The 20,897-nt window shown below is 45.4% G+C and overlaps 1 protein-coding gene across 1 annotated transcript in view; it reads right to left on the bottom strand.

The window, feature by feature from the left end:
• Positions 1 to 613: 613 nt before the first annotated feature.
• Positions 614 to 20,897, bottom strand: part of LOC138296924 (zinc finger protein 11-like) — a 363,057-nt gene continuing 342,773 nt past the window's right edge. The window contains exon 6 of the mRNA XM_069236445.1: positions 614 to 3,210. Coding sequence (XP_069092546.1) covers positions 2,137 to 3,210 — 1,074 coding nt within the window. The 3' untranslated portion in view covers positions 614 to 2,136. The remainder of the gene's footprint in view (positions 3,211 to 20,897) is intronic.

The following is a 20,897-nucleotide window of genomic DNA, read 5'->3' as shown; positions in this document are numbered from 1 at the left end:
GTCTTCATCTTCGGTAACTATGTCTCTCCTTGAAGCGACACATGGCAGAAATTGGACCCTCCCTCACCCCTATCAACCACACCTGTAACCTCAGCATTGTCCTGGACAACAAGCTCCCCATTAAGAAGCAAATCAACACAATCTCCACCACCTGCTTCCTCATACTGCACATGCTCCACAAGATCGTCAGCTGGCTTCCCGCCAGCACCAGACAAATAATCACCCAGGCCCTTGTGATCAGCGGGTTTGACTACAAGAATACTCTGTACGTAGGGTTAACCGCTCACCTCCAGTGACGACTGCAGACAAAACAGAACTCAGCAACAAGGCTAGTCCTCGACCTCCCGAAGCAGACCTACATCACGCCTCACCTCAGGAAACTCCACTGTCTCCCAGTCCAGAAGAGATGCAAGTTCAGGATACTACCCACGGTTACAAGGCACTCCACAAGGAAGGACTGGCCTATATCAACAAATGCTTATTCTTTCACCAGACACCTGCATTGCGCCTCCCTCTTCCTCACTTACACTCCTAGAGTCAGACACAGTAAGCACAGTGGTGTTTTGCTTTCCTTATCTTATGACCGAGCTGACAAAACTTCTCTGGAATGCACTTCTTAGTTTAAAGAAGACATTTATTATTACTTCAGCACAAGGTTTCTGAGAGACGCGATTAGTAAGTTGGAAGCACACGTTTAAAAGTAGACACAGCAATGAAAGGAAAATATATCAAAGTACTTCTCAATTGCAATGTATATTATAGCATAACTTCTAAGCAAAAAATAAAAGTCAAAATTCTTCACCGTAGGGCCTATCACTGCTCGTCATCTTTCTCATGCCTGCAAGTTGATGACTCCTGTTCAACTACGAGAAAGAGATTTTCCACCCAAACGGGAGGTCAGGCAGCTGACGTCCGCTGCTGACTGAAGTCTTGGAAACTTCCCCCTTGCTGTTGCCCAGGGACACCGTTTTATAATTAAAAAAGCCTACTAACAGGCCCTTTCCTCTAATAGTCAAAACATGCAGAATTGGGAAGAAAACAAGCCATCAGAGATTGGCCAGATCTCCTAAACCTCGCTCCTTCCCAAGGCTGAGCAGCGAGGAAAACACAAAATATATGCCCTATTATCACGCTAGGGTTTGGTGTGAACACAATATGAAAAACACAGCTTGGTCTACCATGTGGAAAAACACAGCCCATCTGCAATGTCTCAACTGCAATGTCGAACTCCATGATAAAGCCAATAGGCAGCTAAACTGAATACAGAATGTAATGTCTAATGCCACGTTAAAGCTAATAGGCAGCTAACCTAAATAACAAATGTAATGTCTAATGCCACGTTAATGTCAATAGGCAGCTAAACTGAATACAACATGTAATGTGCTACTGATGAACATTGGACAACTAATATGCGCAGTGGTGAAACACAAAGTCAGTGGTCAAACACAATTAATGGCATAACAAGTGGCTTCTTCTTCTCCCACCTGGTCACAAAGATCTGTAACAAACTTCCCCTGCATCTTGGACCCACCTCATCATTGCATCTGTTCAGGAAAGGACTCAAAACTTGGATGTCCAATTCATTAGTCCTTCCGGACACCAGCTCCTCCCCCAGTGCCTTGAGACCCTTGCGGGTGACTTGCCATGCTTAATAAATACCTATTGACTGATTCTGCACATTCATATAGATTTTCCCTAATGTGGACTTTCTGATGTTGTTTTAACTCCCCCTTTCTAATAAATGCCTCGCCACGGTCAGTGGAGTCTTCAGAGTGGACTTTTGATGTTGCATTAACTCTATTTCTTATGATTGCATTGTCACATTCAGAACATTTATATAGTTTCTCCTCCATGTGAACATTATGTCATTTAAAATTGTGTTTTGTATAAAATCCCTAGTCACATTCTGTACATTAAAATGGTTTCTCCCCAGTGTGGATTTTTTGATGCTACATTAGCTTATATTTCCTGCAGACTTTATAACATTCTGTGCGTACTTAGTATTTCTCTCCATGTGGATTTTCTGATGTTGCTTTGTGAGATTCAATACATTGATATGGTCTCTCCCCGGTGTGGACTTTCTGATGTTGTTTTAGGTTCTCATTTATTCTAAATGCCTTGTCACATTCAGAGCAGTTAAATGGTCTCTGTATAGTGTGGACTTTCTGATGTTGCTTTAGCATTCCATTTGTTATAAATCCCTTCTTGATATGGTCTCTTCCCAGTGTGAATTTTCTGATGTTGCTTTAGACCTCCATTTGTAATAAATACTTTGTCACATTCTGTACACTTATATGGTTTCTCTCCAGTGTGGATTTTCTGATGTCGCTTTTGATTTTCATTAGTTAAAAATGCTTTCTCACATTCTGTACATTCATAGGGTTTCTCTCCAGTGTGGATTTTCTGATGTTTCTTTAGCTCCCATTTTGTTATAAATGCTTTGTCACATTCTGTACATTGATATGGTTTCTCCCCAGTGTGGATTTTCAGATGTCGCTTTAGATTTCTATTTACAGTAAATGCTTTCTCACATTCTGTACATTGATATGGTTTCTCCTCAGAGTGGAATTTCTGATGTCGCTTTAGTGCTCCATTTGTAATAAATGCTTTGCCACATTCTGTGCATTGATATGGTTTCTCCCCAGTGTGAATTTTCTCATGTCGCTTTAGCTCTCCATTAGTTACAAATGCCTTGTCACATTCAGAGCATTTATATGGTCTCTCCCCAGTGTGGATTTTGCGATGTTGCTTTAGCTCTTTATTTGTGATAAATGCTTTAACACACTCTGTACACTTATATGGTTTCTCCCCAGTGTGGACTTTCTGATGTCGCTTTAGATCTCCATTTGTGATAAATGCTTTGTCACACTCAGTACATTCGTAGGGTTTCTCCCCAGTGTGGATCTTCTGGTGTCGCAATACTTGTCGATTGATAGTAAAAGCCTTGTTGCATTCTGTACATTTGTACGGGTTCTCCCCAGTGTGGATTTGTTGATGAAGCTTTAGCATTGGCTTCAATCCGAACACTTTATTACATTCTGTACATTTATGTGGTTTCTCCTCTACGTGGACACTCTGATGCTGCATTAGGTCTTTCATTACAAAGAACACCTTTCCACACTCAGTCCCTCGATATGTTTTTTTTCTCCAGTATGAAGTTTCTGATGTCGCACTTGCTCTTTCTCCGACTAATAAATGTGTTGCTACATTCTAGATATTCATACGGTTTCTCTCCTGTGTGTTCTTTCTGATACCAGGTTAGCTCTTCCTTCGTGATGAGCACCTCATCAGACTTGCTTCAGTATGTCAGTGTGCTATGTCTTCAATGACTATCATCTGATGCCTAAGAGCCAAGTGCAGACCTCATTGGACAGTTTGGGTTTTCTGCTGTGGAAGACGACTTTGGCGAGGCATTAGCCTTGAAGGGAAGAGATTTCGAGGTATTCTGTTTGTGCATCACTTCCTACAGAAGTAAAGCTTAATGTCTTTAAATTTTCATTTATTAATGTATTTATTTCACCTGTTAAAATAAGAAAAAGAAACACTGAATAAGCTTAAATGCAGAATCCACCACAAAAATCTATTGACATTTAATGAGACATTTAATTGTCCATATAGACAAGTACGCTGAAGAAATTCTAGATTACACTTTCAATGTAAAGATGCAAAAGGCAGAGAGTAAGGGCATATGATCCTTTCGTGATCTCCTTCTAGCGAGGAGTGTGGACTCAAGGAGTAACCAAGATACCAGAGAAGGTTCAACGTTCAGTGAGTAAGACCCTCTCCCCAACACACTACAATGTTAAATCCATAGCGACAAGATGTCTCCCTTCTTATCAATGGAATGCTTCCTATTATCACACGGCCTAACACATAATACAAGATGGAGCCTTTTCAGTGAATGGACCATGCAACAGAGAGCAATAATGGCAGGGAACATAAGCAACTGCTGCAAGGGAGACGTTTATACTATCAGAGAACCCGGGCAGGTAATCTGAGCATCTTCTACATAGTGTAACTACAGAGATCCGAGGCTCGGAGCAGAGCTACACAAGGAAAAGGAGGTTTACAACCATTTTAAGCACACATTGGGAAAGTAAATAACATCAGAAAAAAGAAAAACAAAAAGGTGCATTGATGTGGATACTGTTGCATCCTTCAGTAGGCATGCAGATGCTTCTCCACAAATGTGCAAACCTGCAGAATGACACATGCACCACTTTCCGTTTTTCATCTGATGTTAGGCAAGCGCTTTTATTTTGTAAAAATTACATGTGCAACATACTTAAAGTGGCTTTCAGCTCTCCATCCATTGGTCTGCTGTTGTGCCATTTACATTTTGCTTCCGCCCACTACAGAATACAGCACGGGGTTCTGAGTCCGCCTACTTCAGCCACTGACTAACTTCACTTTGAGTGACTGCATTTTACTTTTTCAAAAGGAGGTAGTTCCCTTCAGTGCCAGTGTTTTGGTTTGTACTTAATAATTATGTAAGCGCTGCCTTTGTGTTTAGAGGCTCGTGTGATAGCAGGACGCTTTCTACCAGCTCTTCACAGCACAGGGCACATTCCACATTTATCAGTTCCTGACTCCTGACAATGATGCTGTAAATTCCTTTTGGAGCTCCCTTTGTGTATTCGATTGCTGCTATATTAGAGTTTATCAGAAGGTATCCATTTGCATCTATTCTTTATAAAGTAAGTCACTTTTTAGAATGCACCCAGTGAAGTACATTTATACCTGCAATCCTGTATGTATTTTAATTGAAGACTATTGCTGTGCTTGTAAACCAGCTAAATCTGTATGTCTCGCTAGTTTGCTTTCACTGCTTGTTTGTCGTGCTTATATAGATATTTAACTATTATATTCAATACAGTCAACCATCCAGCATTACTGGAGACACTCAATAACCGCACTGGTATCAATGGTAATATCCTGAGATCATTCTCAACAAATATAAATCCACAGCCGTCTCTCGAAGCCTGCACCACTTCCACAAGGAGTACCGCAAGGTTTAATCCTCTCTCCAGCTCCATTTAATCTCCCCTTTAGGCTGACCCTCACAGTTATTCTGACCCACTGTAATGATATTTGTGTTTTTACCACTGACTCCACGTTGCACTTAGCCGAGCAGCACACCGCCACATTAGTGACCACCAGCTTCATTTTGCCTATTGAGTTTATTTTAGCATTAGCCACCGCCACGTTAAAAGCTGGAAGTAATTTTCCACATTGTACAACGTGCTCATGTTTTTATTCTACTTGTTTGCGTGCTCTTTCACACCACGGGCTTAGGCTGAGAAGAATGTACTAGGACGGTTGTTTTGATTAAGGGCACCTTGGGATTTTGGCCAAGTCCCAACATGTTCTTTTCAAAGCTGAACTAAAGTAACCAGCATTTGTTTAATAATAAACTTATGAGGAGGGAGTTTCTGGAATTGTACTCTCTTGTTTGTTCAAAGCATAAGAGGCCGAGACCAGAGGGACTGGGGAGAGTGATTCAGATCTCAGACATGCTCAGGATGCTGAGGTGTGTCATCCTTCCCGTAAGGATAATTGATCTCTCTCCTCGATTGTTTCCGGGATCTGGCAATCTGATGCTGATTGGAGGGAGAGGAAGCAGATGGGCCCGTGCCTCATGGTGATGCATACTTTTTAATTATTGTTATCTGCTTTGCATTGTGATATATATATATACATATAGATACTTGTATTTGCTATGTATATTGTAGTGGAGAATCATTTGTACATGTTTTCATTTCATTGCTGTGACCATTTTTAAATGTGTGCGTTCAGCATGCAAATCTCCCTTATGAACCTTGTGTAGTGATATAATAAATGTCTTCTTTAGACTAAGAAGCACATTCCAGAGATTTTTGTCAGTGCATGAGTGTTTCAGCTCGGTCATTAGTGAAGCAAAACACCCACCTTGACTCAAATATCACTGATATGCGGATGACACACAACTCAACTACAAAGTAACATCACCCAGAGACATCAGGCATTTGATTCCACACTAAAAAAGATACAAATACCTCAACAAAAAAAAAAAGAAAAATGTATTCCCCCTGATGATCGTAAGACCGTAGTACAATCCCTAGTCCTCCCAAAACTTGACTACGGCAACCTCATCATCACTGGAACCCCGAAGACACTTTGCACATCCAAGAACAATTCTTAATGCCAGTACCAGATTCCTCACAGGAATTAAATGGTCCAACAACATCTCACCTGCACTCAAGATCCTCAATTGGCTCCCCAAAGAAAGGAAGATGCATCTCAAAGACAGCATGTATCACCCACAAAGAGCTTCATACAAAGAACCCCAGATACCAAGAAACCAAACAATCGAGAGCCGGAAGAGTCCGGGACTGAAAGGCTCCAACTCACTTCTTCTCATACCTTCAAATCTGAAGAGGGAATCCTCCCACGCGTGCTCTCTCTCTCAGGAAATGCTCAGAGGATTTGGAACTCATTCCCCAAAGACCTCAGCAGAAACCCCTCCCTTTTCTTGCTTCAAACAGGACATCAGATCTTTACTGTTGAACAACTCAACTTGCTCACAAGCTGATCCACGTTTCCCAAAGATCCAACCTTCAGCGACACAATCTTCCAATGTGGGCACCTGACTCATGCAGTTTATAATCTGTCACTTACGCCATTACCTTAATGCTGTATTGTTGTTTACTTTTTGTCTGACTACCTTAATGTTGTATTGTTACTTACTTTTTCTTGACCGAGACTACCTTAACCCCTTCGCTGCCAGACCTTTTCTCCCTCAGGTGCCAGGCCTCCCCCCCTCCCCAGTGCAGAGCCTTTTCTTGGCTGTTTGGAATGGTTCGCGCTTAGCCCCTCATAACTTTTTATCCACATAAGCTATCCACACCAAATTTGCGTCCTTTTTTTTCCAACATCCTAGGGATTCTAAAGGTGCCCAGAGTTTGTGGGTTCCCTTGGAGGAGACCAAGAAATTAGCCAACATACAGCTAAAACTTGTTTGGGGGTAAAGGGCTGCAGAAGAAGGCTTGTGTTTTTTTCCCTGAAAATGGCATCAACGAAGGGTTTGTGGTGCTAAAAATCACCATCTTCCAAACTTTCAGGAACAGGCAGACTTGAATCAGAAAACCCCATTTTCCAACACAATTTTGGCATTTTACTGGGACATACCCCATTTTTACTATTTTTTTGTGCTTTTAGCCTCCTTCCAGTTAGTGACAGAAATGGGTGTGAAACCAATGCTGGATCCCGGAGAGATAAACATTTCGGAAAAGTAGACAAAATTCTTAACTCAGCAAGGGGTCAGTTGTGTAGATCCTTCACGGTAGATTTTTAAAAGTAATATACTGTTACATCTGCTGAACCCTTCTAGTTCTGGGGGGTATATAGGTCTTGTAGGTTAATCAAGAACCCAAGGTACTCAAAGGAAGGAGGCTGAAGCACAAAAAATAGTAACAAGCATTTGAATGTAGGAAGTTGGCTCTGTATGTGCTATTTCAAAGTAAGGAATAGCATGCACAGAGTCCAAGGGTTCCCCTTAGAGGTAAAATAGTGGTAAAAATAGATAATACTAATGCTCTATTTTGTGGTAGTGTGGTCGAGCAGTAGGCTTATCCAAGGAGTAGTGTTAAGCATTTGTTGTACATACACATAGACAATAAATGAGGTACACACACTCAGAGACAAATCCAGCCAATAGGTTTTTGTATAGAAAAATATCTTTTCTTAGTTTATTTTAAGAACCACAGGTTCAAATTCTACATGTAATATCTCCTTCGAGAGGTATTGCAGGTAAGTACTTTAGGAACTTTAAATCATAAAAATTGCATGTATACTTTTCAGGTTATTGACAAATAGCTGTTTTAAAAGTGGACACTGCAATTTTCACAGTTCCTAGGGGAGGTAAGTTTTTGTTAGGTTTACCAGGTAAGTAAGACACTTACAGGGTTCAGTTCTTGGTCCAAGGTAGCCCACCGTTGGGGGTTCAGAGCAACCCCAAAGTCACCACACCAGCAGCTCGGGGCCGGTCAGGTGCAGAGTTCAAAGTGGTGCCCAAAACACATAGGCTAGAATGGAGAGAAGGGGGTGCCCCGGTTCCGGTCTGCTTGCAGGTAAGTACCCGCGTCTTCGGAGGGCAGACCAGGGGGGTTTTGTAGGGCACCGGGGGGGACACAAGCCCACACAGAAAGTTCACCCTCAGCAGCACGGGGCGGCCGGGTGCAGTGTAGAAACAAGCGTCGGGTTCGCAGTGTTAGTCTATGAGAGATCTCGGGATCTCTTCAGCGCTGCAGGCAGGCAAGGGTGGGATTCCTCGGGGAAACCTCCACTTGGGCAAGGGAGAGGGACTTCTGGGGGTCACTTCTCCAGTGAAAGTCCGGTCCTTCAGGTCCTGGGGGCTGCGGGTGCAGGGTCTCTCCCAGGCGTCGGGACTTTGGATTCAAAGAGTCGCGGTCAGGGGAAGCCTCGGGATTCCCTCTGCAGGCGGCGCTGTGGGGGCTCAGGGGGGACAGGTTTTGGTACTCACAGTATCAGAGTAGTCCTGGGGTCCCTCCTGAGGTGTTGGATCTCCACCAGCCGAGTCGGGGTCGCCGGGTGCAGTGTTGCAAGTCTCACGCTTCTTGCGGGGAGCTTGCAGGGTTCTTTCAAAGCTGCTGGAAACAAAGTTGCAGCCTTTCTTGGAGCAGGTCCGCTGTCCTCGGGAGTTTCTTGTCTTTTCGAAGCAGGGGCAGTCCTCAGAGGATGTCGAGGTCGCTGGTCCCTTTGGAAGGCGTCGCTGGAGCAGGATCTTTGGAAGGCAGGAGACAGGCCGGTGAGTTTCTGGAGCCAAGGCAGTTGTCGTCTTCTGGTCTTCCTCTGCAGGGGCTTTCAGCTAGGCAGTCCTTCTTCTTGTAGTTTGCAGGAATCTAATTTTCTAGGGTTCAGGGTAGCCCTTAAATACTAAATTTAAGGGCGTGTTTAGGTCTGGGGGGTTAGTAGCCAATGGCTACTAGCCCTGAGGGTGGGTACACCCTCTTTGTGCCTCCTCCCAAGGGGAGGGGGTCACAATCCTAACCCTATTGGGGGAATCCTCCATCTGCAAGATGGAGGATTTCTAAAAGTTAGAGTCACCTCAGCTCAGGACACCTTAGGGGCTGTCCTGACTGGCCAGTGACTCCTCCTTGTTGCTTTCTTTGTTCCCTCCAGCCTTGCCGCCAAAAGTGGGGGCCGTGGCCGGAGGGGGCGGGCAACTCCACTAAGCTGGAGTGCCCTGCTGGGCTGTGACAAAGGGGTGAGCCTTTGAGGCTCACCGCCAGGTGTGACAGCTCCTGTCTGGGGGAGGTGTTAGCATCTCCACCCAGTGCAGGCTTTGTTACTGGCCTCAGAGTGACAAAGGCACTCTCCCCATGGGGCCAGCAACATGTCTCTAGTGTGGCAGGCTGCTGGAACCAGTCAGCCTACACAGATAGTTGGTTAAGTTTCAGGGGGCACCTCTAAGGTGCCCTCTGTGGTGTATTTTACAATAAAATGTACACTGGCATCAGTGTGCATTTATTGTGCTGAGAAGTTTGATACCAAACTTCCCAGTTTTCAGTGTAGCCATTATGGTGCTGTGGAGTTCGTGTAAAACAGACTCCCAGACCATATACTCTTATGGCTACCCTGCACTTACAATGTCTAAGGTTTTGTTTAGACACTGTAGGGGCACAGTGTCATGCACTGGTACCCTCACCTATGGTATAGTGCACCCTGCCTTAGGGCTGTAAGGCCTGCTAGAGGGGTGTCTTACCTATACTGCATAGGCAGTGAGAGGCTGGCATGGCACCCTGAGGGGAGTGCCATGTCGACTTACTCATTTTGTTCTCACTAGCACACACAGGCTTGTAAGCAGTGTGTCTGTGCTGAGTGAGGGGTCTCTAGGGTGGCATAAGACATGCTGCAGCCCTTAGAGACCTTTCTTGGCATCAGGGCCCTTGGTACTAGAAGTACCAGTTACAAGGGACTTATCTGAATGCCAGGGTGTGCCAATTGTGGATACAATGGTACATTTTAGGTGAAGGAACACTGGGGCTGGGGCCTGGTTAGCAGGGTCCAGCACACTTCTCAGTCAAGTCAGCATCAGTATCAGGCAAAAAGTGGGGGGTAACTGCAACAGGGAGCCATTTCTTTACACAAGCCCCCCCCCAGCCCACAGGCCAGGAGACTCAGCCCAAGCTGGGAGAGTCTTCCTAGTCTGTCAGGCGAGGAAGAGTAGGAGAAATAGGCTGGTTAGTTGCAGGGCCTACTCTGCCTTACATCCTTCTGTTCAGGTCATTCCCTTTGGGGAACTGACCCACTTCCACAGTGATAGGACCTAGTCTGAATTGCCTCTTGTCTGCCTCTTCAATGTCTCCACCCATTCTTTCTATTTTGGTCTTAGAGGTGTCCACCTCTGCTAACCTTATCTTGGCCAGGGTCACCCCTAGCTTACCCAGAGAGGTTACCCAGAGCTGGAGTAACCCCACCATGACCAATAGGGTCAGGGGGCCTAACTTGCTATTTGGCATGGGGTCAGACCACCATGCTAAGGATAGTGCAGCCATAAAGGCTAACACCCAGCAGAGGCCACTGACAGCTGTCAGTGCCCAGAACCACACCTTTAGCTCTTCACCTAAAAGGGAAGGGGCTAAGTTACAGGCTTCTTTGGGTTCAGGTTGCCTGTCTGCTGTATTGGAGTGGGGGGTTACCACATCTTGTAGTAAACACCCTTCTTCCACTCTTTCTTCTGTTAGCTGAGGAGCCACCCACTCAGGTTTAACAGTTGCCTGACTAGCCAGGACTTCTTGTGGGTCAGGTTGGACTTTATCAGGGCCATTTTTGGAGTTCTCCCCTACTGGAGCAGAATCTCCTTGGCTTGCTGTAACCTTGGCTAAAGGTTGTCCACCCTTCCTACTCTGTTTTCTTTTCTTCTTCTTCTGGGGCCTGCTTGCATTTACTGCAGAGGCAGGACTTCCAGAATCCTTGGGAGAGGACTGGCACTGGACCAGTTCCTCTCTTGGGCTCTGACTAACCTCTGGGTAGTCATTTCCAAGGAGACAATCAAGGGGGAGGTCTGTACTGACTACTACCCTTCTCCAGCTAAGAGTGCCACCCACTTCTATGGGCACTAAAGCCACAGGCCTCTTAGTGACCCTGTCTAGGCTAACTCTTACCCTGGCCGTCTCACCTGGGATGTCCTGGTTTGAGAGCACCAGCCTGTCATGCACAATAGTGTGACTGGCACAAGTGTCTCTCAGGGCAGTGGTTGGGATTCCATTCACCAGTAGGTGGTGGAAGTGTCTACTTCCCTCTGGAATCTCCAACTCACCTGTTGGGCCCTGTTTCCAGTTGAAGGCTAGGAAGACCTCCTCATCTGAGGAGTCATCTCCCATGGCTACACTGGTTACCCCAGGAATTTTGTTCTGGGGTTTGTTTTTGGGACAAGAAGTGTCCTTGGTGTGGTGCCCAGACTGTTTACAGTTGTGGCACCAGGCCTTAGTGGCATCCCAGTTCTTACCCTGGTACCCACCTTTGTTTTGGGTTGTGTCTTGGGGCCCACCCACCTGTTCTGGTTTTTGGGGGCCTACAGAGGACTCTTTTTCTTTGTTTCTAGTGTCACCCACTTTCTCCTGGGGAGTTTTTGTAACCCCTTTCTTTTGGTCACCCCCAGTGGAAGTTTTGGTTACCCTAGTCTTGACCCAGTGGTCTGCCTTCTTTCCCAATTCTTGGGGAGAAATTGGACCTAGGTCTACCAGATACTGATGCAACTTTTCATTGAAGCAGTTACTTAAAATGTGTTCTTTCATAAACAAATTATAAAGCCCAACATAGTCACACACTTCATTTCCAGTTAACCAACCATCTAGTGTTTTTACTGAGTAGTCTACAAAATCAACCCAGGTCTGGCTCGAGGATTTTTGAGCCCCCCTGAATCTAATTCTATACTCCTCAGTGGAGAATCCAAAGCCCTCAATCAGGGTACCCTTCATGAGGTCATAAGATTCTGCATCTTTTCCAGAGAGTGTGAGGAGTCTATCCCTACACTTTCCAGTGAACATTTCCCAAAGGAGAGCACCCCAGTGAGATCTGTTCACTTTTCTGGTTACACAAGCCCTCTCAAAAGCTGTGAACCATTTGGTGATGTCATCACCATCTTCATATTTTGTTACAATCCCTTTGGGGATTTTTAGGATGTCAGGAGAATCTCTGACCCTATTTAAGTTGCTGCCACCATTGATGGGACCTAGGCCCATCTCTTTTCTTTCCCTTTCTATGGCTAGGAGCTGCTTTTCCAAAGCCAATCTTTTGACCATCCTGGCTAACAGGGGGTCATCTTCACTGAGAGCATCCTCAGTGATTTCAGAGATGCTGGACCCTCCTGTGAGGGAAGCAACATTTCTGACTATCATTTTTGGAGACAGGGCTTGAGAGGCCCTGGTCTCCCTATTTAGGACTGGAAAGGGGGAATTGCCCTCCAAGTCACTAATTTCTTCCTCTGTGAAGTCATCCTCAGAGGGGTTGGCTTTTTCAAACTCTGCCAACAGCTCCTGGAGCTGAATTTTGGTAGGTCTGGAGCCAATGGTTATTTTTTTGATATTACAGAGAGACCTTAGCTCCCTCATCTTAAGATGGAGGTAAGGTGTGGTGTCGAGTTCCACCACATTCATCTCTGTATCAGACATTATTTTGCTAAAAGTTGGAAGACTTTTTAAAGAATCTAAAACTGTTTCTAGAATCTAATTTCAAACTTTTAACAAACTTTTAACTCTAAAAGACAATGCTAAACAGGGACTTAACACACAAGGCCCTAGCAGGACTTTTAAGAATTTAGAAAAATTTCAAATTGCAAAAATGAATTTCTAATGACAATTTTGGAATTTGTCGTGTGATCAGGTATTGGCTGAGTAGTCCAGCAAATGCAAAGTCTTGTACCCCACCGCTGATCCACCAATGTAGGAAGTTGGCTCTGTATGTGCTATTTCAAAGTAAGGAATAGCATGCACAGAGTCCAAGGGTTCCCCTTAGAGGTAAAATAGTGGTAAAAATAGATAATACTAATGCTCTATTTTGTGGTAGTGTGGTCGAGCAGTAGGCTTATCCAAGGAGTAGTGTTAAGCATTTGTTGTACATACACATAGACAATAAATGAGGTACACACACTCAGAGACAAATCCAGCCAATAGGTTTTTGTATAGAAAAATATCTTTTCTTAGTTTATTTTAAGAACCACAGGTTCAAATTCTACATGTAATATCTCCTTCGAGAGGTATTGCAGGTAAGTACTTTAGGAACTTTAAATCATAAAAATTGCATGTATACTTTTCAAGTTATTGACAAATAGCTGTTTTAAAAGTGGACACTTAGTGCAATTTTCACAGTTCCTAGGGGAGGTAAGTTTTTGTTAGGTTTACCAGGTAAGTAAGACACTTACAGGGTTCAGTTCTTGGTCCAAGGTAGCCCACCGTTGGGGGTTCAGAGCAACCCCAAAGTCACCACACCAGCAGCTCGGGGCCGGTCAGGTGCAGAGTTCAAAGTGGTGCCCAAAACACATAGGCTAGAATGGAGAGAAGGGGGTGTCCCGGTTCCGGTCTGCTTGCAGGTAAGTACCCGCGTCTTCGGAGGGCAGACCAGGGGGGTTTTGTAGGGCACCGGGGGGGACACAAGCCCACACAGAAAGTTCACCCTCAGCAGCACGGGGCGGCCGGGTGCAGTGTAGAAACAAGCGTCGGGTTCGCAGTGTTAGTCTATGAGAGATCTCGGGATCTCTTCAGCGCTGCAGGCAGGCAAGGGGGGGATTCCTCGGGGAAACCTCCACTTGGGCAAGGGAGAGGGACTCCTGGGGGTCACTTCTCCAGTGAAAGTCCGGTCCTTCAGGTCCTGGGGGCTGCGGGTGCAGGGTCTCTCCCAGGCGTCGGGACTTTGGATTCAAAGAGTCGCGGTCAGGGGAAGCCTCGGGATTCCCTCTGCAGGCGGCGCTGTGGGGGCTCAGGGGGGACAGGTTTTGGTACTCACAGTATCAGAGTAGTCCTGGGGTCCCTCCTGAGGTGTTGGATCTCCACCAGCCGAGTCGGGGTCGCCGGGTGCAGTGTTGCAAGTCTCACGCTTCTTGCGGGGAGCTTGCAGGGTTCTTTCAAAGCTGCTGGAAACAAAGTTGCAGCCTTTCTTGGAGCAGGTCCGCTGTCCTCGGGAGTTTCTTGTCTTTTCGAAGCAGGGGCAGTCCTCAGAGGATGTCGAGGTCGCTGGTCCCTTTGGAAGGCGTCGCTGGAGCAGGATCTTTGGAAGGCAGGAGACAGGCCGGTGAGTTTCTGGAGCCAAGGCAGTTGTCGTCTTCTGGTCTTCCTCTGCAGGGGCTTTCAGCTAGGCAGTCCTTCTTCTTGTAGTTTGCAGGAATCTAATTTTCTAGGGTTCAGGGTAGCCCTTAAATACTAAATTTAAGGGCGTGTTTAGGTCTGGGGGTTAGTAGCCAATGGCTACTAGCCCTGAGGGTGGGTACACCCTCTTTGTGCCTCCTCCCAAGGGGAGGGGGTCACAATCCTAACCCTATTGGGGGAATCCTCCATCTGCAAGATGGAGGATTTCTAAAAGTTAGAGTCACCTCAGCTCAGGACACCTTAGGGGCTGTCCTGACTGGCCAGTGACTCCTCCTTGTTGCTTTCTTTGTTCCCTCCAGCCTTGCCGCCAAAAGTGGGGGCCGTGGCCGGAGGGGGCGGGCAACTCCACTAAGCTGGAGTGCCCTGCTGGGCTGTGACAAAGGGGTGAGCCTTTGAGGCTCACCGCCAGGTGTGACAGCTCCTGCCTGGGGGAGGTGTTAGCATCTCCACCCAGTGCAGGCTTTGTTACTGGCCTCAGAGTGACAAAGGCACTCTCCCCATGGGGCCAGCAACATGTCTCTAGTGTGGCAGGCTGCTGGAACCAGTCAGCCTACACAGATAGTTGGTTAAGTTTCAGGGGGCACCTCTAAGGTGCCCTCTGTGGTGTATTTTACAATAAAATGTACACTGGCATCAGTGTGCATTTATTGTGCTGAGAAGTTTGATACCAAACTTCCCAGTTTTCAGTGTAGCCATTATGGTGCTGTGGAGTTCGTGTAAAACAGACTCCCAGACCATATACTCTTATGGCTACCCTGCACTTACAATGTCTAAGGTTTTGTTTAGACACTGTAGGGGCACAGTGCTCATGCACTGGTACCCTCACCTATGGTATAGTGCACCCTGCCTTAGGGCTGTAAGGCCTGCTAGAGGGGTGTCTTACCTATACTGCATAGGCAGTGAGAGGCTGGCATGGCACCCTGAGGGGAGTGTCATGTCGACTTACTCATTTTGTTCTCACTAGCACACACAGGCTTGTAAGCAGTGTGTCTGTGCTGAGTGAGGGGTCTCTAGGGTGGCATAAGACATGCTGCAGCCCTTAGAGACCTTTCTTGGCATCAGGGCCCTTGGTACTAGAAGTACCAGTTACAAGGGACTTATCTGAATGCCAGGGTGTGCCAATTGTGGATACAATGGTACATTTTAGGTGAAGGAACACTGGGGCTGGGGCCTGGTTAGCAGGGTCCAGCACACTTCTCAGTCAAGTCAGCATCAGTATCAGGCAAAAAGTGGGGGGTAACTGCAACAGGGAGCCATTTCTTTACACATTTGCAATGCAATAAGTCTTGCACTTGCTCGAGTTAGCGCTATTAGCGTTGTAAACTCCTACCCAGACATTTCTTGCCACACAAATTGGAGAAAAAAAATAAAATAAAAAGCAAAGGCTCTATGTAAAATGCAGCGCGATTGCGCTGCATGGAAAATAGAGAAAGTAGTGCCGAAACATGTCTTACATTAATGAAAGCAAGCGATTTTTAAAAGGCAAGCCCATGAACCAATGAAAGTGACAGGCGTAGTTACAAGCCCAAAGAGTTATTACAACAGGGACGGAACACTTGTGCGCGCAACCCTAAAAAGTCAAACACATAGGGTACAGACATGAAGTCTTGCAACAAGATACTAACAAGCAATCCCGAACCAGCAGTGTGGGTGCACAAGATGCCAGGGTACAAGGGCAGATCCAGGCCGTTTCTACAGAATGGAAACCCCAGTTCTGCATGAAGGATGCGACCATTAAGTGATACGGATAACTTCTGATGCAATATGGAAAGGGCACAGACTAAAAAGGTCGATAGTATGCCCTTCAAGCATCTAAGCTATGTTTAGCTATAAGGAGTGATTGGCTGAGGTGTGGCGGCTGGTCCTGTGACTCTGCACCTTCGTCCGCCTGTGGGGGGCAGGGAAGGGAATCACAACATGGAGAGGGAGGGAGAGAGACTACGCGACCCAGTGGCAAGAAGCAGCACCATGCAACACTAAGCGCTAGAACTAACCTAGCATTAGAAACAGGTCACGCTATTGTGGCTGATACACAGTCGCCCCAATAAAAAGACAGTACATCAGTCGGACAAGGCATTTCACACAATCCTTCTGAAGGAGGCAAAACTTTTTTAAGGACAGAAAAAAGTCGGCAAACAGATTGGGGATAGGTAAAAAACACTGCTAAAAGTGCAAGAAGGGAAACACCAGCATTACTGTTTTTTGGTGAACATATGTATTCTTGTTTAGCAAAAATAAATAAATCTTCCCAAAGTGATCCTCACAAGGTTTCGCCCTACCGTGAACAAAAAATACATCCTGTGCCCAAAATATGACCGCAATCAAACACTACATGGCATGTTAAAAGAGTTCGTGGTGGACCAGCATTTCCAAGTGAGAAGACCCTCATTGCAACTTTAACAGTCATGGATTCTCTCTGTGTCGATACTTAATTAGCTATTAAATTACCTTTGAATAATAGCCCATTTGCTGTACCGTGGCTTTATCTGCTGTGCAGTAAAAGTTTCATGTCAGGGGCGGGGCTTACACTGTGCATGTTTATTATTTTGTAGGGTGAGGAGCATATATGCGATGAATGGCTTATAACGCTGTAGTCATGGCAGTGACTATAGGTATGGCACGCAGTTACTGTGCCTAGTGTTGATTATTCTGCGCTAGCGTGCTGCCGTCCCTTACACGTCCTGACTCACAAGGCTCCTAAATATGGGTTTCCGAAGTGGAAGTATGGAGAGCAGGCACGTGTGTCATGAAAACAGCGGAGCTAGCCAGGGAGTGCGGGGAAGCCCGGAACTTCATGGGGGAGAACGGGAAGTGAGCGTGCGCTTCACATACCAGCGTAAATTACTGACTGGACTTTTATTGCCACACAGACTGGAAATAACAAAAGGAAGAGAGCGAGGGTGAGCTGGCCCTGGAAAAGCCCCCCTCTGCTGTTGGTTTATGTTTACAGAGGGAGCTGGTGGGAAGGAGTAACTGAACAAGCATCCACACTTTAAGGTGAAACAGGCAAATGCCAACAAAAAGTCCCTTACAGAAGAGATGAACAGGACATAGTGTAATTACACAGTACTTTGTGCTGCTCCCAAAGTGAAAAAAGGCAGGACAAAGAGGCAGAACTGATCACTGGCAAGCAAGGATATTTGAAGGACACTGCAACTAACAAATGAGAACACTGGAACTCACTCTATAGTATACTTAAAAGTATGCAGCAGGCCGAACGCTAACACTCAACCTAAAAATGGAGTATATCCCAGTAAAATGCCAAAACTTTGTTGAAAAATTAGGTTTTCTGATTCAACTCTGCCTGTTCCTGAAAGTTTAGTTTAGTTTGGGTAGTTTGTAAAGCGCATGGCTACCCGAAGGCCTCCCAGCGCTGAAATGTAAGTGACAGCTTAGAACAGAAAACCCAAGAAAAGAACTATGATGAAAATAAGAAGGTCTTCAATTTTTTTACAAAAAGGTAGTTCCAAAGGTTCTTGTCGGAGTTCTAGGGGAAGGGAATTCCAAAGATGAGCTGCTTTAACAAAAAAAAAAAAAGTTACCTCCCCATTGAGATCTCCAGAATCAAGAGATATGCAGGGCAGTAGAAGATCTCAGAGTCCTTGTAGGAACGTAAAATGAGGAGTTTTGCCTAATAAATGTAGGGCCTTTATTATTAAGGGCTTTGTGTGTCATGCATAGGGCCTTAAAGTTAATCCAATGTCTTATGGGTAGCCAGTGAAGAGAGACTAAAGCAGGCTTAGCTGATAGATATCTAGGTATGTCCATGAGTAATCTTGCGGCTGCATTTTGCATAACCTGCAGTCTCCTTATCACATAGCCAGGGGAGCTAAGAAAGAGGGAAATGCCATAGTCCAGTTTGACAATATCAGGGCCTGGATAAGAATTCTTCTGGCAAAGAAGAGGCAGGAGATTAAGAATTTTCCCTAAGGTTCTTAAGAGGCAAAGGCATGATGAAGCAATCTTTTTAGATCGCTGCTCCATCATAAGGCCACGATCTAGCCAGTGGCCTAGACTCTTTATATGATCCTTAGGGAGCGGAAGATTATAAAAATCCTCTGGAAGTAGTGCTGGGAAGTTAGAGAGGGCACAGTTACCCACAATCATTACTTCTGACTTTCCATCATTAAGTTTAAGTTTGGACTCAGTCATCCACTTGGCTACATCTGCCAAACAGAGTGAAAGGTTCGTATAAGAAGGGCCCTAGACGTTAGAGAGTGACACTACTAACTGTGTGTCATCAGCATATGAGACCACAGAAAGGCCGTGGAGTTCCACAACATTGGCTAAAGAAGAGAGACAGATATTAAAAAGTGTAGGGCTCAACGAGGAGCCCTGACGGACACCACATGTAAGGGAGAGTGTTTTAGACAGAAACGAGCTGTCAAGGACTTGAAAGGTTCTACCTTTCAGGATTGAGGAAAACCAGCTCAGTACTGTGCCTTCTAATCCTATAGCAGAAAGTCTTTGAAAGAGGATGTTCTGGTCTAAAGTGTCAAATGCGGCACTGAGATCTGACAGGATGATGGCTGCATGTCCACCGCGATCTAACAACTGGCGGGTGCTTTCTGTGACTGCTAGTACAGCTGATTCTGTGCTGTGCTGGGGCCTGAATCCCATTTGAGAAGAGTCCAGAAGTTCATGGTCTTCAAGAAAACATGTCAACTGATTATTGACGTGCTTTTCCATAATCTTAGCCAGAATCGGAGGAAGAGCAATAGGCCTGTAGATGCTTAGCAATGTGGGGTTGAGCTTAGGTTTTGTTCAGTAAGGGTTTGACCACGGCATGTTTAAGGGATTGGGGTATAAATCCTGAGGTTAAGAAGTGGTTAAGAATATTTTTCAGAGTAGGAGATATTATATTGGAGGCCAGCGCTAGAATAGAGGGAGGAGAAGGGTCAAGGGGAGATCCTGATTTTATACTGTGGAGATAGTTAGTAACAAGCGCTTCTGTCAGAGGCTGAAAGACTGCAAATGGAACCGGTGAAGGCTGGATGCTAATATATGGGTCACCATCTATTTCGTGGCCAGAAATGACCGTAAAGGAGGAGTAGATATCGCTGATCTTTTCCTAAAATAAATCTGCCAGATCGTTACTATGATCAAAAGAAAGCTGGAAAGATGGTGATTTTAGCACCACAAACCCTTTGTTGATGCTTGTAGGAAGCTGGCTCTGTATATACTATATCAAAATGAGATATAGTGTGCACAGAGTTCAAGGGTTCCCCTTATAGGTTGATAGTGGCAATAATAGATAATACTGATGCCCTATTTGTGGTAGTGTTACTGAAAATATAGAAAAAGGAGAAGGCCCTCTTTTGCTAATGCATGAATTAGGAGCAAGATGTGCAGAGTCATACATGATCAGAGAAGAATACAGGCCCAGAATGCTCATGGCATCCCAATAGAGCTCAGGACAGGAGGCATGGAGGCAAGCCAAGGACAAACAAACATTTATTCAGAATGCAGCTGCATGTAGAAGGCCATAGAAAGCTTGAGTCATAACCTGATAACACACACACATACACACACAGGGAGGGCACGCATTCCAATCCACATTCACAAGGGAAGATACACCATGGTGGTTCTAGAAAGCGAATATGATAAGCTTTGCTGTTGAAGGGCAGCAGCTGTGCAAGGGAGGCAAGACAGAAATGCTTCCAAGTCTGAAATTAGTCGAAGGAGACAGTAACAATAGGCTTTGGAATGTAAGATAAAAGACAGTGTAGTTTATTAACAAAATGAGCTCATGGCAGATGTATAACCTTCGCTTTTTTGCAAGTGCGTAAGTAGATGCTTTCTCAAGAATAAACGTGCTTCATGCCAACGTAGGTCGAGACACCCTGCACGAAGCAGGCGCTTCAATCAAAATGTATGATAAGTGATAAGACTTCAAGGTGTCGTGAACATATAAAAAAAGGCTGTTTGTACTGACAGAGCTGAGTGCGGTATCAGTCACAGAGCTGTGATGCCTTCCCGGCCGTTATTAATAAATGTTCATATTATTTGCCAAACAGAGTTGTGTCGTTCTTTTATTCCTGAGCCCGTAACATCTGGCGAGCCAGCCAGGAGCCATCCATCTCTTCCCCGGACCGCAGCTGAAGGAAGCACTGCCTGCACCGCTAGAATAGAATACTGCGTGCAACAAAAACAGGTGAGCTTATACCTGCCTATTCAAACAGGCAGTCAGGGATTCCAGATGTTGCTATCCTAAGGGGTTGAGAGAGGTCGGGCTTCGTACCTTATTATTTTAATTGCATGATTCTTTTGGGCAATTATAATATGACAAAATGCATGCATGATTTATGTGGGGTTTAAATGCAATGTTATGTTGTTATGCTAAAAATGAACTGTGATTTCCCGGTTAGATGGGAAGACTACTTAGGGGGTTAATGCAATGTTTTGATGGTATGGTACAAATGAATTGTGATTTCCCGGTCAGACCGGAAGACTAGCTAGTGCGACAAGCAGCAGTGCATTACCCAGGGGGCAGCCCCTGGAAGAGACATTAATTTGGGAATGCCTACCAGGTAT

Source organism: Pleurodeles waltl, chromosome 5 (assembly GCF_031143425.1).
Source record: "Pleurodeles waltl isolate 20211129_DDA chromosome 5, aPleWal1.hap1.20221129, whole genome shotgun sequence".
In the NCBI taxonomy this organism is placed as follows: Eukaryota; Metazoa; Chordata; class Amphibia; order Caudata; family Salamandridae; genus Pleurodeles; species Pleurodeles waltl.
The sequence above is the reverse complement of the archived record's forward strand: the minus strand, read 5'-3'. Positions and strand labels throughout refer to the sequence as shown.